Genomic DNA, 26,008 nt, shown 5'->3' on the forward strand with positions numbered 1-26,008 from the left:
ATAGTGAAACCCCATCTCTACTAAAAATACAAAAAAATTAGCTGAGTGTGGTGGCACGCACCTGTAATCCCAGCTACTCGGGAGGCTGAAGTGGGAGAATCGCTTGAACTCAAGAGGCAGAAGTTGCAGTGAGCCGAGACCATGCCATTGCACTTCAGCCTGGGTGACAGAGTGAGACTCTGTCTCAAAATGAATGAATGAATGAATGAGACGGTGTTTCACCATGTTGCCCAGGCTTGTCTCCAACTCCTGGACTCAAGCGATCCACCAGCCTCAGCCTTCCAAAGTGCTCAGATTACAGGCATGGGCCATTGCACTCTGATGAAAAGCTATTTCTTTAAGAAAATATTTTAGAGAAACCTCACATCATTCAAGTAACTACCATCATAAACTATCTTACTCTTTAATAAAAATATCTGATACTAGGTTTTAAGTAGCCACTCTCTCTTAAACAGTATCCTCAAAAACAATCTAAAATTACTCTTCTCTAACTATACACAAAATTGCAATAGGGTATAAAAAATATTAAGTGAAGTTAATATTGGAATGAAATGGAGCCAGGTGTGGTGGCTTATGCCTGTAATCTAAACAATTTGGGGAGCCAAGGCAGGAGGATCACTTGAGGCCAGGAGTTCGAGACCAGCCTGGGCAACACAGTGAGACCGTATTTCTTAAAAAAAAAAAAAAAAAAAAAAAAAAAAAAAATTAATTAATGTATTAAGGTGGAACAAAGGTGACTTTCACTTTCGGCCAGGACACGACTGGTACCAGACTAGCCCTTGTCACCAAAAATTATAAAAAAAGACAGAAATACATGAGGCAACTATATTCAGTCACTGAACCACATGTAGACAAAAATCTACATTCCTTCAGAGAGCATCATAATCATCCTACCTCTCTGTCTGTAGACAATTTTATGATAACTGGAACAGGGGGCTAGAGACCAAGTAGAGCAGAGGAAAAAATTATGGTGTGGGCTCATGAGTGGCTGAAATCCATGGGGCAGGGCACTGGAATGGAGGGAACAATGTAGGATGAGAATGGAGAACAGAGGGTAGATAGAGGGAAGAGAAGATATTGAATATGTGTGAATTCCTCACAAGTCCTTGGTCAAAGTCTGGGCTATATATGACAGGGTGAGACTACACAAAGTTTAGCAGACTGCAGTTGCTATGAAGTTGACACTGGAAGAGAAGAACTAGAGGTTATGGAGTTCTAGAAGAATTCAGCTTGAATTCTATCTTCAGAGGAGAAAGACTTTGTTAATCTCCCTGGGATCTACCTGAGAAACCAGAAAGGTCACCCCTAAAGGACTATACCCTGGAGTGAGCTCTACCCTAGGCCTATCCTGTCCTAACAAAACCTAAATAAAACCAAGCCTTGACAAGATCTTCTAAGAAACAAGGTTCAGAAATTGGGTACCACCAACTTAGAAAGGCTTGGGAAATGACTTGGGCTTTCTACAGATCTTCCCTAACAAAGCATAAAACCAAGCATACACAAGCTTACAGTAATTTAAATGCCTACAAGAACAATCAAGTCTTCAGAGGAAGATAAAATTTCTAGAATTTCTACAGTGTATTGTCCACAATGTCCCAATCACAATAAAAAATTACCAGGCATTCAAAGAAACAGGAAAGTCTAACTCATAGCAAGAAAAAAAGTACTCAATACAAACTGACACCAAGATGATCTAGATGTTGTAACGAGCTAAAAGTTTAAATGGGCTATTGTATATTTATTCAAACCTTTAAGTGAACATAGGTTCTTAGTGAACAAAATGAGAGGAAATCTCAATAAATAGATGGAAACTACTAAAAGAAAAAAGGAAATTCTAGAAAAGTACAACAACTGAAATGAAAAACGTCACTGGATGGACTTAGCAGCAAATGGGAGACGTCTGAAGAAAGGCTACGTGACCATGAACACACATCAATAAAAAGTATCCAGTCTGAAGAAGAGAGGGAGAGAATAAATTCAAGAAAAATGAACAATCATCAGGGATTCTTGTGACAAAATCGAATAGTCTAACATACATGTAACTGAAGTCCTGGGAGACTTGGGGTGTTTTTTGTTTTTGGAGATAGGTCTCACCCTGTCGCCCAAGCTGGAGTGAGCACAGTGGCATGACCACAGCTCACTGCAGCCTCAATCTCCTGGCCTCAAGCGATCCTCCCACCTCAGCCTCCCAAGTAGCTGGGACTACAAGCATGCACTGCCATGCCTGGCTAATTTTTAAAAATTTTATGGTAGAGATGGGGTCTTACTATGTTGCCCAGGCTGGTCTTGAACCCCTGGGGTAAAGTGATCCTCTCACCTCAGGATCCCAAATTCCTGGGATTACAGGCGTGAGCCACCATAACTGGCTGGAAAATCTGTTTTGAGGAATAATGGCCAATTTCCCAAATTTGATGAAAATCAGCTCAGTGAACGCCACAGTGGAGAAACAAAGACGAACATATCTAAAAACTTCATGGTCAAAAGGGAAAGCCCAAAGAAAAAGAGGAAATCCTGAAAGCAGCCAGAGAAAAGCCATAAAACATTCAGGAAGGAACAATACGAATGACATCCAAAACAATGGAAGCCAGAATACAAAGTAGTAATATCAATATCTTTTTAATGTTGAAAGACAAAACTGTCAACCCAGAATTCTAGAGTAAATCATCCTTCTAAATTGAAGATTTTTTTGTTTTTGTTTTTGAGACAGTCTCGCTTGGTCACCCAGGCTGGAGTGCAGTGGGGTGATCTCAGCTCACTACAACCTCCGCCTCCTGGGTTCAAGCAATTCTCCTGCCTCAGCCTCCCAGGTAGCTGGGACTACAGGCATATGCTCCCACGCCCAGCTAATTTTTTGTATTTTAGTAGACAAGGTTTTCACCATGTTGCCCAGACTGGTCTCGAACTCCTGAGCTCAGGCAATCCACCTGCCTCAGCTTCCCAAAGTGCTGGGATTACAGGAGTGAGCCACTGTGCCTGGCTTAAATTGAGGATTTTCATATGACAAGAAGACGAGAGTGTATTCATTGTCAGCAAACCTGCAAAACAAGAAATGCTGGAGAATATTCTTTAGACCAAAGGAATATAAGAGATAGAAACTCATATATACTGGAAGGAATAAAGTGAAACAGAAATGGTAATAAATCAGTAAATATGAAACACCAGCTTTTACTTTCTCTTCTCATAACTTCCTTAAAAGACAGCTTTTTTTTTTTAAGTATTGTATGTTAAGGTATATAATGCATGAATAAATGACGTGGCAATAGTACAAAGGATAGTAATTGAGTAAAATGAATAATCCTTTTGTAAAGTTACTAAAACCATACAATATTTTAAGTAGACATTAAGTTAAAATTGCATATCACTATCCCTACAGCAATCGCTAAAAATAATAAAGTACAGCTTAAAAAGCTACAGTAGATATAAAATGGAACACCAAAAACTATTTATAAACTTAAAATAATGCAGCAAAGAGACAACAAAAGAACAAAACACAAAAAAAGAGAAATAAAAAACAAATAGTAAATGGTAGATTTAACCATATCACAAGTTACATTAACTATAACAAGATTACACATTCCAATTAAAAAATAGAGAAAGGAGCCTGGCATGGTGGCTCATGCCTGTCATCCCAACACTTTGGGAGGCAGAGGCGAGAGGATCACACTTGAGCCCAGGAGTTCGAGACCAGCCCAGGCAATATGGCAAGACCCCATCTCTATAAAAATTACAAAAATTAGCTGTGTGTGGTCCCAGCTACTTGGGAGGCTGAAGCAGAAGGATTGCTTAAACCCAGAAGGTTGAAATGTTTGAGAAGTAGCAAGAAAGCCAGTGTAGCTGTAGCAGAGATGGAGGGATAGGCAGAGTAGTAGCAGATAAAATGCATGTATAGGGTCTTTAAAGCCACTATAAAGATTGACTAAAGAGTCACTGCAGGTTTTGAGGAGGGAAGTGATACAGCCCAACTTAGGATTCACTCTAGCAGTTGTATTAAGAATAAATGGAAGAGAGGTAGTATTAGAAGCACAGAGACTACTGCAGTAATCTAGGCAAGAAATGATCGTGGCAGAGACCAGGCTAGAGGCAACAGAGGTAGTACGTGGTAGGAGTTGGTGATATATTTTGAAGGTGAAGCCAAAAGGATTTCCTGATAAAGTTGGATTTGGGTATGAAAAACAAGTAGAGTCAAGGATGGTGCCAAGATTTTTGGCCTATGCAACTGAAAAAAAAAAAAAATGCAACTGCCAAACTGAGATGGGGAAAGGCTGCCAGTGAAAAAAGGTTTGGAGAAAGTGATCAGTAGTTGAGTTTTGGATGTGTTATGTTTGAAAAAGTAGACATTCAAGTGGGAGATGTCAGAGTCTGTAGGGCAGACAAATCTGAAAGTCCAGGAATGAACAATGAGCTAGAAATATAAATTTGGAAATAAACAACATATAGATGGTATTGTAAGCCCTAAGACTATACGTATAGATAATGGTGTAAACCCTCGTACATCCAACCTAGAAGAACAAACAAAATAAGCAAATGAGATTGAGAAAAAATAATCAGTAATTAGTAGGAAGAAAATGAAAACAATGTGTTCTTCTGGTAGCCAAGTACATAAATGTGTTATAAAAGGAACATTAAACATGTCAAATGTTGCTGATACAATAAGGTATTAAGATGAAAACTGAGAAATCACCTCTAAATTTAGTTATGTAGTGGTTATTCATGACCTTGAAAAGAGCAATGTTGGTACAATGCTGACAGTCAAAAGTATGTAAATTTAGACAGAATGGGACAGGAGGAATTAGAGACCATGATTATAAGCAATTCTTTCAAGTTTTTCAGGGACAGCTCTGATGGCAAGGAAAGGAAGTTAAAGAGAAGGATTCGTGTTTCATTTTTAAAAATGGAAGAAAAACAGCAGCATACCGAAATACAGGAATAATTGTTAGAAACTGAAAAACTGACAGGTTAGCAGAAAGAAGGGTAAATTTCTGAAACAATGTCATTGGCTACATGAGATGGGATGGAACTCAGTGTATAAGCAGAGAAATTAGCTTTCTAAAGGAAGAGAGTTCAGCTAAGATAACAGAAATGTAGAAATATGGGTACAGGTGCTTGTTGGAAAAGTAGATGTGGTAGAGGGAGTCTGTAGTTCTCTTCTGATAGCTTCAATTTTCTCAGTGAAGTTGGAAGCAAATGCCAGTATTTCAGAGTGAGGAGGAAGTATTTGACATTTAAAAGAGGGAAAGGTATGAATATACAATATGACTTCCAGACAACATTAAGGGTCTACTTGAGGGAAGTGGTCAGGAATTGAGAATGTGACCTATTGGTATCATTATGCTAGAATGTGTTTTTCTCCTGTGATATTCAGCTGGATAAACAAAATATGATAGGAAGAAAGTCAGGTTTAATCAGGACTGTAGTTATACCAAGTGAATTCAAAAAGTGGGATATGGGAGTCAAGGCTAAATGCAAGGGAGTGATTAAACTGACTAGCCATGACATTAAATAAGGAAGGAGTTAAATGAGATCACAAAGGGATGAGGTAAAGTGAAAGGGTAGTAGGATCAATGGATTAAAATAAAAGTCACTGTGTGGTTGAATAATTGTAGAAGTTTCGTACTAAGCAGAATGAGCTGGAGTAACAGATGTGGCCACAGAAAGGAATGCTTAAAATTGAATAGAATTATTACAAATGATAAGGTCTAGTATATGACTATGCATATGAGTGGCTATAGCAGTGTAAATGACAAGAACACTGGAAAGGAGGTCAAAGAACACAAAGACTAGAGTGTCTGAAAGATCAAATCCATGTATATTAAAATTGCTAGGACTTAATAGTAGCATTCTACAGTTTACCACTGAGTTAGGGAAAAAAACCTTTGAGAGATGAAGGGGAATGACCCAAGGGTTTTTAGATGACAGCGGCAATGAGAGGTTATGGATGATGACATGAAATTAAAATCCGGATATTTTAGGGAGGAAAGAGAAAGAATGGTCTAAAAAAACGGTAAAAAGACTTATCTCATACCTCCAGGCCCAGTCATACATGAGATGTGGAAAAAAAAAAAAAAGTCACCAGTCACGACAGTTGCAAGAGATGCAGTGTCCATTATGCCAAATAAAGCAAAGAAAAAGATAAAAAAAAAAGGCTGGGGATATACGGATTCTGATGACATGCCAACAATTCCAAAGGACAAAGTGGCAGAATCAGGCATATGTAGAGCCTATGGAATTAAAGTGTGACAGATGAGGTGACACCTGGGAATGTGGCACTTGTGGCATTCTCTTGGGTAACAGAAAAATACAGATAAAAAATGTAACAATATTAGTCTAGTAGATATAAGGCTGATAATGATGGAGAGGCTGCAAATAGTGGTGGTAATGAAGGATGCAGTTTGGGTCTTCCTCTTGTAAAACTGTCAATGGAAAAGAAATTCTAGTTTCAGCGAGTCAACCCTATCTTCACCTCAAACGAGGATTGAAGACTAAGAGAGTGTGGTCTTAACGTGACTATTCATTTCAGGAGAAATAAATACATTTCTCCAAAATATATTCTCTCCAAATTTATTCCATCTTGCCCCATGCTGCAATCGCTAATGTTTCTCATGAACTACCACATGCCAAACTTGTCAGCATTATTTTTCAAATGACCCAATATAACAAATTTAATAGACATGGTTCCATTTTTTTCCTGGAGACCTTCTTCATAGGATCCTCAGTTTTCATTCCTCATTCTAAATTATTTTACCCCATGGCTGTCATTCCCTTACCTTTTATTTTCTTGGTTTACTAACTTATTTTGGTGAATCACATTCTCTAATGGCTTTCCAAAAAGAGGCACATAAGAGGCAAAGCTTCTCAATACTTGCATGATGAAACATGTCTACATTTTATTCTCACATTGATTTATACTTTAGCTACAGAATTCTAGATTGAGGCTGGGCGTGGTGGCTCATGCCTATAATCCCAGCTACTTGGGAGGCTGAGGCAGGAGAATCGCTTGCACCTGGCGGGGGCAGAGGTTGCAGTGAGCCAAGACCGCACCATTGCACTCCAGCCTGGGCAACAAGAGTGAAATTCCGTCTCCAAAAAAGAGAATTCTAGATTGAAAACCTTTGCCCTTCATCTCCCAACTTTAATGATCCTGTTTTTTTGTTTTGTTTTGTTTTTGGAGACAGAGTCTCAATCTGTCACCCAGGCTGGAGTGCAGTGGCATGATCTCAGCTTACTGCAACGTCTACCTCCTGGGTTCAAGTGATTCTTGTGCCTCAGCCTCCCGAGTAGCTGGGACTACAGGCATGCACCACCACGCCCGGCCTAACGTTTCTATTTTGATTCCTATTTCATTGCTGGCTTTGGAAACTAAAAATTTACTAAAATTTTTTTGTATTTTTAGTAGAGATGGGGTTTCACCATGTTGCCCAGGCTGGTCTTGAACTCCTGAGCTCAAGTCATCTGCCTGCCTCAGCCTCCCAAAGTGTTAGGACTACAAGCGTGAGCCCCCATGCCCAGCCTAACGTTCCTATTTTGATTCCTATTTCATTGCTGGCTTTGGAAACTTCCCTGATCTTAACCTTAATCCATAGCATACTATCATTTTATGATGTTATACACCTTGATATGGGTCTTTTTAAAAATCATTGTTCTGGGCATTAAATGGGACATTTCATCCTGGTGACTACATTCTTAGATGAATTTCTTGCAATAGTTATCTAATAATTTCCCAACATTTGTTTTCTTTTTTCTATAATTTATACTGGTCTGCTGGAACTCGTAATTTTTTTCTTTTAAATATTCTTGCAAGGGTGAAAAGGTCTCTAAATCCTAAAAGAGAGGTAGGAAGGGACAGTGAAATGAAAAAGCGTCATGACTAGCAATATGGAAGTCAGAGAGACTGAAGGTCCCTAGAGCTCAGTGGGCAGATTTATACTTAATCTCCCTGATTTCAGTCTGGTACTTCCTCCCCATGTGGACCCAGTATCTCCAAGTCCAGTGCCTCTCTGATTTTATTTCTCCAGAGAATAGGTCCAATTTTTGTGACACCTATCACCTCTAGGTACTAGGTATTACAGGTTCCTGAGAAATATATTGATTGGCTTCCTTCATATCTCCTTTGCATGGCCTTAGATCATTCAACCCCATTAGGCCACATATCAGATCCACCAAATCTTCCGTTCATTACCCTGCTTTAAAAAAAAAAAAGGACTGAAATCCCCATTGATGTCTCTTCTCCCATTCTTAGTCTTTATAAGTCTACAGATTTTTAAGTTCCTTTAATGTGAATAGAATTTTTGGAGGGAGATGGAAAAACCCCATGGTTTATCTAGAAACCTAGTAATGTTCTCAGGTACAAAATTTCATGCAGTTCTATAGCTGCTTTCCTTTTTCAAAACAACTTCTAAAGCCATAAAGTAAATCGAAGACTTCAATTAAAAAAAAATGTAAAGAAAGAGAAAAAAATAAAACATGTGGGCTGCAACTGTAATAACCGCCAATAATAGCTAAACTGTTATTGAGTGCTTACTATGCTAAGCACTTTATAGGTACAATTCTCAGTACTTGTAATCCTCACAACAACCTTATAAAGTTGGTAGTATATTTCACTTAAAAGATACACACACAAAACATAGCTCATCTTTTTTGCTATACAGCAATTATTTTAATTTAAACAAAAATTTTAAAAAGCAGGGAGAGGCAAGAAAAAAACAAAACACAGTTATAGACTGTATAAATGGATGATTATGGAATGAAGCTAAATTCAGAGGAAAATTCACATCTTTTTGATTAACTGAGGTTTCACATAAGATTCTAAAAAGTATACAGCAAAATCAAACTAAGTAAAAAATTAATAAAGATAAAAGAAAACTGTGAGGATCAGAACATTTTCAAAGAATAGAATAATGAATTAAAAAACTGGGTCACTAAAATGACCAATAAAGACCACAAACTTATGGCCAATCTAATAAAGAACAGGAAATAAACTCAGCTATAAAACATCATAAATAGGCTGGGCATGGTGGCTCATGCCTGTAATCCCAGCACTCTGGGAGGCAAAGGTGGGCGGATCACGAGGTCGAGAGATTGAGACCATCCTGGCCAACATGGTGAAACCCCGTCTCTACTAAAAATACAAAAATTAGCTGGGCGTGGTGGTGTGTGCCTGTAGTCCAAGCTACTCCGGAGGCTGAGGCAGGAGAATCACTTGAACCCAGGAGGCGGAGGTTGCAGTGAGCCCAGATCACGCCACTGCACTCCAGCCTGGCAACAGAGTGAGACTCTGTCTCAAAAAAAAAATAATAATAATAAACAATCATAAGATATAACTACAGATCTTCATAAAATCTTAATGTTTAATTCAACATTTTTTAACCTCTACTAAATAATTTCCTAACAAAATATACATTATCACAATTGCAAAGTTGACTCAAGACGAGATGGGAGCTGGATGCAGTGGCTTATAACTGTAATCCCAACAATTTCGGAGGCCAAGGCAGGAGGACTGCTTGAGGCCAGGAGTTCAAGACCAACCTGGGCAATGTGGCAAGACCCCATCTCTTAAAAAAAAAAAAAAAAAATTAGCCAGGCATGGTAGTATACACCTGTAGTTGTAACAATTTGGAAGGCTGAGGCAGGAGGATCACTTGAGCCCAGGAGGTTCAAGGTTACAATGAGCTATGATCATGCCACTATACTCCAGCCTGGGTGACAGAGCAAGACACCCTGTCTTCTAAAAACAACTCAGAAGAGATAGGAAACCTGACTGAATCAATAAGCATATGAGAAATTGAGGTTCTTAAAGAACTCGCCCTAAAAGTCCTTAAGTCCAGAGAGAAGAAGGGGGGGTATTGGTAGGGAGGGAAAAGAATGGAGCAGAAAGCGTTAGTTAAGACACACAGAAGTGGCTAGGCACAGTGGCTCATGCCTGTAATCGCAGCACTTTGGGAAGCCGAGGTGGGCAGATCACTTAAGGCCAAGAGTTTGAGACCAGCCTGACCAACATGGCAAAACTGCATCTCTACTAAAAATACAAAAATTAGCCAGGTGTGGTGATGTCCACCTGTAATCCCAGCTACTCGGGAAGCCGAGGCATGAGAATCACTTGAATCCAGGAGGCAGAGGTTGCAATGAGCTGAGATCATGCCACTGCACTCCAGCCTGGGCAACAGACAGAGTCTCTCAGGGGAAAAAAAAAAAAAAAAAAAAAAAAGATACAAAGAGGTGAACTAGTTTTAAGGTTAAATGGCTCTCCTAATAAATACAGGTCTAAGAAAACTGCATGTACAAAGCTGGAGGGTTAGGTAGAGGGTTGTTGCTACTAGAGTGTAAGTGGAAGATAAGAGATTGTTTAGTAAAAAAGTTAACTTTGCCCAAAGAGAGATCTAGCCTTTGCCTTCAGTCCCTGGCAGGTAATCTCTAACCCCCTGAAATGTCCTGCCTGATGAAATTATCTTTGTTTGCCTGGGGACTTGAGCCAAGCTAGATAGTCTGTGTCAACAATCTGATTTACAGTGGGAGCTCTGGGTCACACAGTCTCAGATCAACCTCAGGAGGAGCTGTCCTGGAGACTGAGGTCTACCATGTGGCCGGTGAACCACATCTATGTGACAGAGACTGACTCAATAAAAATTCTAGACACCAAGGTTTAGGTGAGATTCCATGGCTGGCAATATTTTGTGCACACTGTCACACATCACTATCAGGAGGTGTTAATGATGTCCATGGCTCCACTGGGAGAAGACAACTGGAAACTCCACATCTAGAACTCTCCTGGACTCTGCCCTGTGCATCTTTCCCTTGCATGATTTTAATCTGTATCCTTTCACTGTAATAAACATAACTGTGAGTATAACAGCTTGCAGTGAGTTCTGTAAATTCCAGCAAATTATCAAACCCGAGTGTAGTTTTAGGGAATCTTGATCTTACAAGTGGCGTCAGAAGTGAAAGGAGTCTCGTGGATTACTCTCTAATTTTATACTCAGCATCAGAAGTGGGATCACTTGAATGACCCTGGCTTACTAAAACAGGTGGTTTGTGAAGAGGGAGGATGAGAAGGTGGGAATTGATAAACCTTTAATTCTTGGATGGGTACCAGTCATGGCATGGTTACATAACTGCAGCTGCAGTTACTAGAGGTAAAAATTACCAATGGAATTTAGAAATGGTAGACCCAATTCCCGAGGAGTTGAACCACCAGATAAATAAGGAAATGCAAACTAATAAGCAAAAAAGTAGGCCAGGCATGGTGGCTCATGCCTATATACTAAGCACTTTGAGAGGTCCTGGAGGAAGGACTGCTTGAGCCCAGGAGTTGAAGGTCAGCCTAGGCAACATAGGAAGTCTTCATCTCTACAAAAAAATAAAAAATTGGCCAGATGTGGTGGCACATGCTTGTAGTCCCAACTACTCAGGTGTCTGAAGCAAGAGAACTGCTTGAGCCCAGGAATTAAAGCCTTCAGTGAGCCACTGCACTCGAAGCCTGGGCAATAGCACAGGACCCCTCTAAAAAAAAAAAAAAGTTAATGAAACAATTCTTTTGTTACTGCTACGTGCACTAGCTAAAATGAAAATACAAGAGAATGTTAGGACAGATCCTGACACCAGGCCAAGCTCAGATTTCAGCCAGTCTGGGCTACAGTCACTAGTCTCAGGGTCACTCCAAAAGGAAAAATTATGCTGGAAATTAGATAGCATGTCTGTGACCTCCAGTTACAAGGAGGCGGTCCAGGTATAAGAATGACAAAACCAAGAAACTACTGAAACCAGGGATTATCGTACAAATTGTCTCATTTTGTTGATCAACACTATCAGCTTCTGGAATAAAAACCTTTACTAAAATGGACTGTGACAGTGATTGACTTAGAGGCACAGTATCTTTGGTTTTTAATGCTGTAGAATCAAAGAGTGTGTCTAGGTTGAAGCGAGACCCACAGCTCACTATTGCACAACCAGAGAAGGCTATACATGATCCAGACACACCAGCAGGTTATTCCCAAGGGGACAACTAGCCCAGTGGGCTAGATATAAAAGTCACTGTAAAGTGTGTTTACCTTGAAAAGGGCAACTATCCTCCTCCTCCTATAAATGCCAAATTGAACTCCCCAGAATAAGCAGCTGATAAGCTTCTTATGCAAGCTGCACTGGACTGACATGATGATGGGATAGTCAATAGATGACTATGAGTGACATGACTATGACTCAGTATGCATCATGGTATATGGTAAATACTGTGATTGAGGGGGCCCCTTTTGCATGGGCACTCCCATGTAACCTTACTGCTGTAAAATCTAGCAATAATCTGAGAAGCCTTATCAGAAGTATTATCTAAGCTTCCCTTTATGGGTCTTAACAGATGCTAAGAAAATTAGAGTTAAGTCGTAAGGAAACAGGGAAATAGTAGAGGTCAAGGAATTTATCCTAGGAAGATGGAAATCTATAGATGGTTGTTTTAAAATGGGATGAATAAATTGAACACGGATGGAGTTGAAACAAAGGTCTTAATGCAGCATTACCATGGGACTGGATAGACCAATGAGAGCCCCAGCTAGCTCCCAACATTAAAGGGCCTTAAACTAACTATGCTGTATTTTACCCCAGTTTGGGAAGATTTAAAAAGCCAGGGAACAATAATGACAATAAGCAACCTGACCTCAAATTGCCTGGGGCAATAGTCTGGCAGATTACTCAGATGAAGACAGAGAGGTCAACCAGCAGCTGGGGAACTAAGGCAATATACACGTGTGGGTAAAAATGCCAGGGGTAGATAAGAGACCTTACTAGAACTCCTTGACAGGGAGGCCCCCTTGACAGGGAGGCCCATAATTCTAAATCTTGTTGAAGTCCTAACTGGTGTTAAGGTTAAATTAAAAGGTGACAGCTGATGGGATTAAGGTAAAAATTTACATTAAAACTGGAATGTCTCAGCTGCCTTTATGTGAAGTGGTTACCTCTTCATTACCTGAATGTACTATTGGGATAGACAGTATGTTTGACTGAAAAGTACACCTGTCTAATACTGTAAAACAGAAAGCATGTAAGTTCACCCTGAGGCCAGTGTTGATGAGAAATGCTAACTAGGAACCACCAGAACCGCCCAGGGCCTCAGAGGTTGTTAATTTTGGACAGTATAAGGTACTACCTGATGAAATTACCTGTTGGACAAAAAAAGATTACCATTTTAATGAAGAATTAGACAATGGAGTGCTGGTGCCAATGAATTCTTTGTACAATAATCCTGTGTGGCCTATGAAAAAAGCAGATGGCTCATGGAGACTAACAGTGAACTATGAAAGCCTGAAGTAGTTCCGCCATAGCATCAGCAGTTCCTAATATGGTCTCAACAGTACAAAAAACATATAAAATATATAGCAGGGCAAAGGAAAACAGTACTCAGGGACTAATCTTATGAATTTTTTGATTTTACCTCCATCTTCAAAAAGAGCCAACCACAATTTGCCTTTGAGTGGGAGAGATCCCAATTTACACTTACTCTATCACCACAGGGTTATTTCCACTCACCAGCTTACCGTCATAATTTGGTTAGGAGAAATTTAGAGTTGATTTGGGTCCCCACATGTAATAATATAGTACACTGATGATGTCATGCTACTATCAGAAACTGAAGACCAAGGCAGGACTAATTTAAATGCAATGGTGATAAAAAGTTTGGGGAATTAGGGGAAAAAAGCAGCAATGACATGTGACCAACAGGAGCTGGCTGATAAATCCAGCAAAGGTCTAAGGGCGTGCCTAAATGGTGAAAAAATCCTTAGAAATAACCAGAACAGGAGCATCCTATGACACTCAACAGAGAAAGAAAAATATACTGCTGTAGCCACCTACCCCAGCACTAAATAAAAAGCCCAGTGTTTGGTTGGGTATATCCGTGTTTTGAAGGACACATATTCCATATCTGGGAATACTGCTGCTCCTATCAATAAAACTCCCTAAAAGAGGCCTACATTTCAATGAGGCCTGATCAAAGACAGGCTGTATCTGAACTGCAGAAAGTAGTCTCTCTCAATACTTTACGGCCCTATAATCCACATTCCGCCATGATTTTGGGAAGTGTCAGCAACACATACTAATGCAGACTACAGCTTATGGGAAAACCCTATGAGTGCCACCCAGTAGCAACCACTAGGATTTTTGGACCAGAAGATGTCCGGATGCCATGGTACAATGTACAACACTGGAGAAAAAAACAGCTACTGCAGGCATTAACTGAGACTGAATCTATGACTGAAGGACATAAAATAATCCTGAAATTCAAAATAGCCATAACATCTTAGGTGATGTCAGAGAAACACTAATAAGGAAGGCAGTGTCCAGAAGAGTTCCCTATAAAATAGAAATAGTTCGTGCAGGATTTACAACCAGGAGAATGCAAAGAGGTACTCATCATACTTATAAGCAGGTAGCTTCTTTTTCCCTAAGGCTGACTTTGAAACTACCTGAGGAGCTGCTGATGCTGTGATCAGATGGGTGCTACACTATAAACTACTTTCTATTAATCAGTAAAGAGCAGTTTGGTTTATGGACAATTCCAAGATGAATGCACAGCATCTTGTTTGGAGGGCCACTACTCTGATTACAGAAAGTAAAAAATCAACTCAGCAGGCATGTGATTTTCCCCTATGTTTGGGTTTTCACAGAACTCTGCAGTTGGTGTCAGAAGTGATGGTGATCTTGTGGACTGTTTTGTAACTCTGAACAGACGATGAAGAGAAAGACACTGGTAAAATTCAATAATGTATGTTATACTTGCAACTGCCTTTGCAAAATCATAACAGTGAGAGAAACCTAACTGACTCCACCTTGCTTCTAACCTCACAAGCTGTCTTTGCTCATTCCCATATGTGGGCCAACCTAACTATGGGAGGAATTTATTTTATGGTTTAAAGCAAGGATAATAGTCTCTTCCTGAAACTAATACCCTCCTTGTTCAGGGACTGAAACCACCTTTGTGAAGCTAATGAAAGGCTATAAGGTTAGAATTACAGTAGGGGCCTAAATTCTGCTAAGATTTAGGCATAAACAGCAATCATTGTTCCCTGTCTTGTTTTTTATAATTGCTTATTGCTCAGGAGTCACTAGCAAGTGGTCACAAGATTTCTAACTTCCCCTATAGATAAGATGACTATTGTGAAACCTAAGACTAGTGTTTGAGATATTTTTCAGACTTTGCATTCTGCTGGACTAACTGATACCACCCAGGCTGGTGACCCATACCAAGACACTAATTCAACTGGTCCTGTGACCCCCTACTCAGGAAGTGACTCAGCATAACTCACTGCACAAAGACAGTTTTGACACCTCTATGATTTCATCCCTGACCCAACCAATCAGCAACACCCATTCCCTAGCCCCTGCCCACCAAACTACCCTTTAAAAACCCTCATCTCCAAATTCTCAAGGAGTTGGAATTTGAGAAATATTTCTCAAATATCTCCCATCCTCCTTGCTCAGCCACTCTGCAATTATTAAACTCTCTCTGCTGCAACTCCTGCTGTCTCAGTGTACTGACTTTTTCTGGACAGGGAGAAAAGGAGAATCTGGCTGGGTGATAACATACTGAACACTTAAACTTTGATTACTGTTAAGTATTTTTTTTAATGGGGGTCAACTATACTTTAGCAAAATAACCCTGGCAGCAACACAGACAGGATGAATTTGACAGAGTAAACCTCAAAGTAGGGAGAATAGTTGTAAACCTGTTGAAGTAATGGGAGGCTGGCTTTTAAGTCCAATGATATGGTTTCTGCAACAGTCCATCCAGAGAAAATAAAATGAAAGCATGAACAAAAGAGAAGAAATGTGTGATATTTTAGTATATATTTGTTCTGGTCTTTGTCCCTATTCCTGGCATACAATTCCTAAAACCCTCAGAATCTCTGAAATAAGTACATTTTTGTATGTTAACAAAATGACCAATAGCTGGGGACTCCCAGACCCATCAGGATGGGTGCTGGCTGCCAGGCGAACCAACCAGATAATTAAAGAGTTGGAACTTTCAGCCCTACTTCCTAACCTAGGAAGAGAGGGGCTGAAGGCTGAGATGATCACAAATGATCAACAATTTAATCACGCATCCCTACATAATGAATCTCCATAAAAACCCGAAAGAGCAAGGGTTGGAGAGCTTCCAGGTTACTGAACATGTGGAGGATAAGGCATCCACCACAGAGGGTTGTGGAAACTCCGTACCCCTTCCCACATACTTCACCCTATGCATCTCTTCACCCAGTTGTTCATTTGTATTCTTTAAAATATTGTTGAGCTGGGCATGGTGATATGTACCTGTAATCTCAGCTACTGGTGAGGCTGAGGCAGGAGGATCATTTGAGCCTAAGAGTTTAAATCCAGCCTGGACAACACAGCAAGACCTAATCTCTTTTAAAAAATTAAATAAAATATTGTCAGGTGGGACACAGTGGTACACATCTCTAGTCCCAGGTATGCGGGACACTGAAGTGGGAGAATCACTTGAGCCCAAGAGCTTGAGTCCAGCCTGAGCAACAGAGTGAGATCCCGTCTCTTCAAAAAATAAGAAAAATTCTCTTTCTCCATATATATACAGTTAAACAAAAATTACAGGAGGACATTGTTCTGGACTAAGCTCCTGCACTAGGCCCCAACAGATCAGACTAAAAATCAAAATACAGACAGAACCAGAAGCAGCATACAGTTCTCTTCCCCTTTGTGGCCACTGCTGAAGCAAGAGTGGCCAAAATAAAGTTTAATCCCTTTGTAACTTCTGACTGAAGCAAGAACCACAAAAGGTGTTTCAATGCACCTTCCCACATTTATAGGAAGATTACGTCTTCCCCTCTTTCCTAAGAGCTAAGACAGAAGTACAGCGCTCATTCCATGCTCATCCAAAAGGATGATAAATTTCAGATTGTGCGAGGACACTATAAAGGTCAGCAAACTGGCAATTTAGTCAAAGTTTGAAATATATCATCAACACTGAACAGATGCAGTGGGAAAAGGCTAATGGCACAACTGTCCATGTAGGCATTCACGCCAGCATAGTGGTTATCACTAGGTTAAAACTGGACAAAGACCACAAAAAGATCCTTGAACAAAAAGTCAAATCTCACCAAGTAAGAAAGGAAAAGGCCAAAATACAAGGAAGAAACAATTGAGAAGATGCAGGAATAAAGTAATCTTATATACAAACTTTCATTGAAACTGTTGAAATAGAAAAAAAAAATCAAAATGGAGTCCCTCATGCTGAGTTCATCAAACTGAAAATGAGTTATCAGACCATCCAAGAAATCAGGAGAGAGATAGCACCCTCATTTCCCAAATAAGCCAGTTTCAATTGGCATGATAATGAGGCTCCCTGTGTTTAACCCCTCCCCCTTTTTTTCTTTTTTTTCTTTTTGGTAAACCTCTCCTATGGTGCTGATGTCTTTAATCCTTACAATAAAAGGTAACCTGAGGTAACCTGATGTTAGCCAATCAATTATTTCTCTATTGTTCTACCCTGCTCCAGCCTTACTAGGAAAGTAACTTTGAAATGACCAACCACTTTTTATTCTTTGTTTTTGCTTTCCTCAGTCCCTCTCTGTCTATAAAACCAAGCTCCTCTGCTCAGTTCACTGAAACAATCTAAAATCACAAATAAAACCAATTAAGATCTTTAAATTGTTGTAACTACTTTAATTTGTAATAAATTGGCAATAGTAAGTTAAATGCCTCCCTGAGTTCTATGACCCATTCCAGCAAATGACCAAACTCAAGGAAGGGGTCGTGGGAACCGCCCTGCCCCGCCCCCAATTTACAGTCAGTCAGTCAGAATACCAGAGGCCAGGGGCCAAGCTCAGTGGCTCACACCTGTAATCCCAGCACTTTGGGAGGCTGAGAAGGGAGGACAGCCTCAGGCCAGGAGTTTGAGGCTGCAGTGAGCTATGATCATGCCATTGCATTCCGGCCTGGGTGACAGAGCAAGAACCTGTCTTTTAAAAAATATATGTATTCTTTTTTAAGTATCAGAAGGTGGGACTTAACGACTGGTATTTGAAGTGGAATGGCAGTTTGCAGGACTGAGCCCTTAACTTGTGGGACCTGACTCTAACTCTAGGTAGACGGCGACAGAACTGAACTCATTTACTGGACACCAAGCTGGCGAGAATCAGTCAATATGAGGGGAAACTGGTCACACACATGGTCACAGAAGTGCTCTGTGTTGTGTGGGTATAGGAGGAGGAAAAAAACAGTTTTTTTAAAAAATTATACAAGAGATAATAAGGACTTAGATATAAGTGGTAAAGGAAAATGGTAAAAGAAAGGGAAGGATAATGGTTAAACTTTGAGGTGGCAATGCCGCTGAAGCTGTTCTTTAATGAGGAAAAGTTATGACATCTTCCTTTTCTTTTTGCCTCTCACCATCAACTTAAAAAGCTATAAGAAATCTAACACTCAAAAAACGATCTGACTGCAGCTGTGAAAAAGGTAATCTAATGTCTTACTGAGACTGTTAGCAGACAATCTAAAATTTCAGCCAAGTTATAGGTTAAGACATTTCTGAACAAATTAAGAGTACAAAAATTTAATAAATATACTGTAAAGCTGTGAGAGATGCCTTGAAAAAGAACAAAAAGCACTACCTTTATATAGTCAAATTTGAGACATTCTGCATTCTATATTCTCTATACCCTATGGAAGAAAATGAGCATATGGGTTAAGAAGAGATCTGGAGTCTGACTACCTGTATTCAAATCCTGGTACTACCAATTACTATGAGACTTTGTACAGATTACTACAGCTTTCTGTGAGTAGGCTCTCTTACATTTAAAACAGTCATAATACTAGTACCTAAACCTCATGGGTAGTTGGTATGAATTAAATACATATTCAGCACTCAGAAAAGTACCTGGCACAAAGTTAAGGCCGCAATAATTGTTGGCAATTAGGATTACTGTATCCCCTCTTTAAGAAGGCTCTAATAAACTTCAATGAATTCAAATGAATTAAAAACTCTAAGAAATCATATCATTAAGAAACACATTTAAGTGTGGTTAACCCAAGTTCTCTTACACATTTTTGGCAATAGATTAATAAAATCTATTCCCATCCAGCCATAAAAACTGTTGTTTGAAAAACACTTTGGAAAATTCTGGACTATGGGTGACACCATCTTTTTACTTGTAATAAATAGATGCCATGGAAGCTGGAGAAATTTACTGAAGGATATTGTTACACAACTACTAGAAATTTTAGTACAGTTCCCAAACCGTTCATATGAAACACACTCACAGTAAATGAATACTACTGAATTCTGAGGGTACAAGGCTAAAATACAAAGGTATGTATCAGAGGGTCAGTAACTCTGCTTAGTTGTTCATAAATCCCTAGCTTTTCTACAAATTTTATATGTAACATGAAATCAGTGTACTTATGATTTGATGTTTAAAGGAATACTGCTTTTGTAGATTACAGCCAAAAATACTATAGGACACCAAGAAAAAGCTTATTTGAATCACAGGAGTAGCAAACAAATGAATAATATAACTCCATTCTTGTAAACCCAAACCTACAAAATGATACATTTTAACAAACATTCATAAGACAATTAGATATAAATGTGGAAATCTTTAAATAATTTACCAAAACATATATTGCTCAAGAAATTAAAATATGTAAAATTTAGATTTAAAAGATTAAGAGACAAACATATAATCAATATTTGCTTTAAGACGAAGAATGACTTTACAAGCACTTTTTATAGTATTTCCTGGTAAGTAATTATGATTTCTGTACCTATGTTCTTTGTGTTCCAATAGCTGACAGTCTCTACATGTCAATCTATCACATGTTTCACAGAAAAGTTTCAACTGTTCTTGTTTGTGTACAGGGCAGAAAACAGGGCGTTGACCAGATGCTCCGACAGACTCTGTAACAAAATAAAACAAATATTTTTTAACCAAACATACAATTTTTGTCTAGTTTTCTAAATTCCTATTGATGTTGCTATCCAAAGTTTATAAAGAATAAGTAGAAAATGCTATAGGGGCAAAAGAGGGAGGTTAATCATTGTAATGATTACAATGCATCTATCTTACCTGAGACATCTTCTTTCTTCCTGATCAAGTGATCTTTAGTAAATTTTACTCTTTGATGTGCTTCGATACATGTCTTACATAGCCACTCTCCACATTCTACACAAAAGCCAACTGCACTTGCATTGTCTTCACAACTAGTACATACCTAAAAGAGGAAATAAGCACTAATCTAAATTAAATACATAAAATGTAGGTCCAAAAAATAAAAAAAAAAAAACTTGTTCTTAAATATACTATTTCACTGTACACAGAATCAAATTATTTTGTTATCCATTTATCTTCAACAAAATCCTTTTCCTTACAGATCATTCATGTAGGTAAAAATCTAAGGCTGAGAACACAAAGTCTGTGCAGATTTGACTGTGGTTTTTTTGTTGTTTGTTTTTTTGTTTTTTGTTTTTTGGTTTTTTTTTGAGACAGGTTCTCGCTCTGTCACCCAGGCTGGACGGCAGTAGTGCAATCATGGCTCACTGCTGCCTCAACTTCCTGGGCTCAAGCAATCCTCCGACCTCAGCCTCCCAAGTAGCTGGGACTAAAGGCGCACGCCACCACGCCCGGCTAGTATTTTTATTTTTTGAACAGATGGGGTCTCACTATGTTGCCCAAGCTGGTCTCGAATTCCGGGGCTCAAGCAATCCTCACACCTCAGCCTCCCTAAGTGCTGCGATAACAGGTGTGAGCCACCATGCCTGGCCCAAATTTGACTTTTTTTTTTTTTTTGTCTATCTACTGTGTCCCAGGCTTCTTTATTTAAGAAAAAAGTGATACATGATGTGGGATTAAAATCAAGAGCATCATATTTTAAGTAATAGCTTTAGTCTCATTTAACTAAGTTTGAGAGTATATAAGAAAGCTATCTTTAACTTTCTATTTGAAACAGGAATCCGTAGCAGAACCACCCTAAATTACTTAACTATCCAAACATGTTTTTCTTATAATTTACAGTTTGATATCAAGATAGGAATATAAAGAAAAATTGAGAAGCATACCTGTTCTGATTTTTCATCAGAACTGCTAGGAGCTTCAGATGTGTCTTTCACAAAATAATTATCCACAAGGTCTATCTGTCTGCATTCTTGGCGGCATACTGGGCACCGTATTACACCAACTACAACATAAAATAACAACATTTTAAAATATTCTTCAGGAATAAAGAAATTGTGCATGATGTCCATATGGAAACATTAATTCATCACAGAGAAGACCAAAGAAATGAGCATCAAGAGTTCAGTAAAATAACCCAGCGAGTTATTCCATTTGGGTAAAAGTGATACTCTATTTAGGAAAAGAAAAAACAAGCATTATGATGCCTCCCAAGAAGTGCTTCCTCATTACAATATGTGGTTAGCTGAATAATTGCCCCAAAAGAAATCCAGATCCTGATCTTTGTAAACTGTGAATATTAATTTACATGGTAAAAGGGACTTTACAGATGTGATTAAGGCTCTGGAGATGGTTTGTCCAGCGGGTCCTAAACGTGATCAAGTGACCTTATCAGGGGGAGGAAGAGGAAAATAAGACTACAGAAGAGTGGAAGGCAATTATAATAACAATGGACGCAGGGAGTAGAGTGATGTGCTTTATAAAGGAAGAAGCCAGAGGCCAAGAAAGACAGGCAACCACTAGAAGCTGAAAGAGACAAGGAAATGGATTTTCTCCCAGAGCCACCAGAAGGAACCAGTCCTGCCACCACTTTTGACTTTAGCCCAATGAAAGGGATTTCAAACTGCTGGCCTCCATAATGGTAAAACAGTAAGACAGGTGCTGTTTTAAGACACCAAGTTTGTGGTAATTTTGTTACAGCAGCAACAGAAAACTAATATACAATCTATCATCTTATAAATTCTGACTTGGTTAGAGATACTTGAATACATGCTATTATGAGAAGAAAGATCATCTGTACTTTCACCTGCTAGTGTTCTCCAAAACTTAGACACCAAGGCTCAGGTGAGATTCCCTACTTGGCAAACTCCCAGTGTATTGTCCCACATTGTTGCTGGGGACATCTGAAAGCATGGGTCTGCTTTCTCTTGGACTTTGCATCATGCACCTTTTCTCTTTGCTGATTTTAATCTGTATCTTTCAACTATAATGTCTTCAACTATAATAAAATGCAACCATAATATAAAAAATTTCTCTATCCTATGGGTCCTTCTGGTGGATTACTGTTCCTGAAGCCAATCTTGGGGGACCCCCAACTCAACTAAGAAAGAAGGAAACTGATAATAGCAAGTACAAGTTTACAAATTATAAGAAAAAAGAACAGGAGGCTACAAAAGATAGCAGAAAATATATCTATCTTTCCTTCTATCCATATGTATATAATTACATCTATGTAAAATACTGAGAAAATTAATGAGAAATTTGTAACATCTAAATGAAGGAATATTTTTGTTGAAAGACACAAAAGATGGAGAGACATTCTATGTTCTAAGCAAGATTCAACGTTCTGAAAGTATCCATTCTGTGTAAATAAATTATTCCATACAGCTCTATGTTACACTTTCTGAAACTCAAGTTAATTCTCAGATTCTTATAAATTTCCAACTCAATCTAGCAGGCTGACATCACAGCTTATGAAGACAAAAATTCATCTTCTTCTTAAGTCTAAATCCCCACTAAAATGATATTAAGGAATTTAGAGGATTAACACAAGATTCAAAAAACGAGGGTGAAGGAAGGAGCAAGGCACATATATCAGTACACAAGCAACTTTAGCAAATTTAGATGAAAAAGAATAATTCAACAATACAGAAGAAACCCAGGCCGTAGTACACAGGAATGACAAGATACACCTGAGTTAAGACTTACTTGCTGAAAAAAATTTCAGAGAAGCTTGGAATTCAGCCACAAGGCATGAAGAAGTCCCAAAGAGACACAAGGGAATACATGCAAGTCTACAGACATCAGCAAATCCCACTTCTATACTGACTACTTACCTCTGACGGATTACTCAGTAGCCAGAGTGTCTTACCCCCACAACAAGAGTTGAAGGTTCTTTAGGGATCTTGTTGCTATCTGCTTCTGTATTTATCAATAAATCTTAAAATTACATAAATGTCTGCTCTAAAAATGAGAGCTGGCCAAGTATAGTGGCTCACACCTGTAATCCCAACATTTTGGGAGGCCAAGGCAGGCAGATGGCTTGAGTCCAGGAGTTCAAGACCAGCCTGGGCAACATGGCAACACCCTATCTCTACTAAAAATACAAAAATGAGCCGGGCATGGTGGTGTGCGCCTGTAGCCCCAGCTACTTGGGAGGCTGAGGTGAGAAGATTGCTTGAGCCCAGGAGGCAGAGTCTGCAGTGAGCTGAGATTACACCACTGTACTCCAGCCTGGGCAACAGAGTGAGACCCTATCTCAAAAAAATAATAATAAATAAAAATAAAAATGAGAGCCACTTTACATTTGAGTATGTATTCCCCTTATAAGTAGTGTATATCAGATGAGTGTGCTCCGGACTTAATCACTCAGTACTAGTCACTATGATGAGTTCTGATCACTATACAAAAAAACTGACACCTAGACTCTAAAACCAAAGCTACTGACCAGTTTTATGCATAATGTCCCTAGAACTGACTTCATCAATTCAAAGCTCAAGTTCTAAGAGACCCATTCATACTTATTGAATTAGTTTCTTTTAAATGTAAATTTACTAACATTTTTATTTGGGTATGAGGGGTCAGTGGGAAATGAGATTCTTCTAAAAGGCTAAAATACACAAGTCTACAAAGCAGTTTGTCTTTACAATGTTAAGTGGAATTTAGTTTCAGTAAGTTGACTGGTGGACTTCCATTCAAGATGAGTGATTAAGCAGGTGTGGAAAGACCAACTGATTCCCTGAACTCAAACACAGAAATGGCTAAAACATAACAAATTAAAAGTGTATTTTGAAAAATACTTAACTAACCCTGGAAGGAAGAAGAAAATATTTTGAAGTGCCAGAAACAAAAAGAAAACTCAAAGCCCATGTGGTGAGGAACTGATGCATGTGGGTCACAGGAGTTATTACAGTACCACTGTTGGGAACAGGAAAACAAAGTTTAAAAGGTGAAACTCAACCCCTTCATAAAGCATGGAACTCCCAAACAATCTATGAACTCCCTTCATAAAGCATGGAGCAAAGCATGAAGCGGGCTTTTAGTGTCCTACAGCCTGAAACCCTTGTCGGTCCTAGAGAACCCCAAAAAAGCTGTATGCATACATATAAATATATAACCAAAATCTGTACCATCTGTACAGGATACAGAAATGCCAAGTCAAGAAACTAATAAAAAAAGTTGTCTGTAACCTTACAAACACAAAACCATCTCATGAGAACACCTCCCAACCTAGAGCACAACAAGGACTCCCACTGAAGACAGGCTCACACAATAAAAACTTCAATGCACATGAGCAAACCCAACATCTCAGTGTGAGTCAACAAACACAATAAACCAAGAAGTAACAACCTAGAAACCACAGATTTTAAATAAATAAATAAAGCAGTCTGAAAGATTTCAAATATGTATGAAATTGTTCAGAGTGATAAAGGGCCAAACAATCCATGAAACTGGGTAGATCTGAAAAAGAAATAGAGAAATAAAATAGCACCGAATAAGCTCAAAACAGGTTAAATGGTAAGCAAAAGATAACTGAAAATTATCAAGATATAGATATAAAAGAAATAATACAGAATTTGTACAGATAAACGAAAAAAATGGACACTGCAAAAGAGAAGGTAAGAAACTAAAGAACTAAATGAGAAGCTCTACCATAAGTCAAATAAAAGTTAATGGAAGATAAGCAATAGAGATGCTATTTAAAGAGATAATGAATGAGAATTTTCAAAGAAATGAGCCCTCAGACTGTAAGCCAAGTCCTGAGTGGGACAAACAGAAATAACAGCTAGATATACTATAAGAAAACTAAGAAACAAAGATAGAGAAGAAACTCTTAACTACTAGAATGAAAACAAAAATTACAGTTATAGAAGACAATCATGCTGACAGCAGACCTCACCAGTAAAAGGCAATACCAAAAGATAACAGGAGTAGTATCTTCAAAGCATTGAGGGAAAGCAAAAGTCAATCTAGAATTCAATAACCTAAAAAACTTTTACTCAAGAGTAAAAGCAAAAAAAAAAAAATTTCAGACATGAGTATTGCCCATTTCTATAAGAACTAGTAAAGCATAAAGTCAAACTATATAAAATTGCCAATATTAAACCACTTATGACTTGCAAATATGGCAACTTTATACAGTTCAACCTAATATTTAAGAAAATGGAAACATATTTAGATGTGAGATGCAAAAAGCAACTAGCAAAGGTAACAATAAAAGTTGTTACTAAACATGCATGGCCTAAAAGTAAATATAAAGATATATAAATATTAGTTTGGGAGATTTTAAAATGATGAAATCAAAACATCAAACTACAATAGCTTGTTACACTACAATTAAAGTTTTAAAGAGTCATTTTAATTACAATATGAAAGAAAAATTAAGGTATAAAATGTCAATCAAAAATACATTAAGGCCAGGTGCAGTGGCTCACGCCTGTAATCCCAGCACTTTGGGAGGCCAAGGCGGGCAGATCACGAGGTCAGGAGATCGAGACCATCCTGGCTAACATGGTGAAACCCCATCTCTACTAAAAATACAAAAAAGATTAGCTGGGTGTGGTGGCGGGTGCCTGTAGTCCCAGCTACTTGGGAGGCTGAGGCAGGAGAATGGTGTGAACCCGGGAGGCGGAGCTTTCAGTGAGCCAAGACTGCACCACTGTGCTCCAGTCTGGGAGACAGTGACTCGGTCTCAAAAAAAAAAAAAGTAAAACCTTGCCATAACACAACATAGTAATTGAGGACCTGGAAGTTGAATCACATGAAATACAGTCAAGTTGCTGTAAAGTAAAATAATCTGTGCAACCCTGCTCACATAGCCAATAATAAATTTCAGAGACTAAGTT

At 38.7% G+C, this 26,008-nt stretch overlaps 1 protein-coding gene across 4 annotated transcripts in view; it reads right to left on the minus strand.

The window, feature by feature from the left end:
- The window catches only part of TRIM33 (tripartite motif containing 33), a 125,579-nt gene that overhangs the window by 50,775 nt on the left and 48,796 nt on the right, over window positions 1-26,008 (minus strand). For all 4 annotated transcript variants that reach the window (XM_063625813.1, XM_063625812.1, XM_063625811.1 and 1 more), the window contains exons 2-4: window positions 21,050-21,168; window positions 20,061-20,205; window positions 19,759-19,891 (exon numbers count right to left, since the gene is read on the minus strand). In XM_063625813.1, coding sequence (XP_063481883.1) covers window positions 19,759-19,891; window positions 20,061-20,205; window positions 21,050-21,168 — 397 coding nt within the window. The remainder of the gene's footprint in view (window positions 1-19,758; window positions 19,892-20,060; window positions 20,206-21,049; window positions 21,169-26,008) is intronic.

Source organism: Symphalangus syndactylus, chromosome 12 (genome assembly GCF_028878055.3).
Source record: "Symphalangus syndactylus isolate Jambi chromosome 12, NHGRI_mSymSyn1-v2.1_pri, whole genome shotgun sequence".
NCBI lineage: Eukaryota > Metazoa > Chordata > Mammalia > Primates > Hylobatidae > Symphalangus > Symphalangus syndactylus.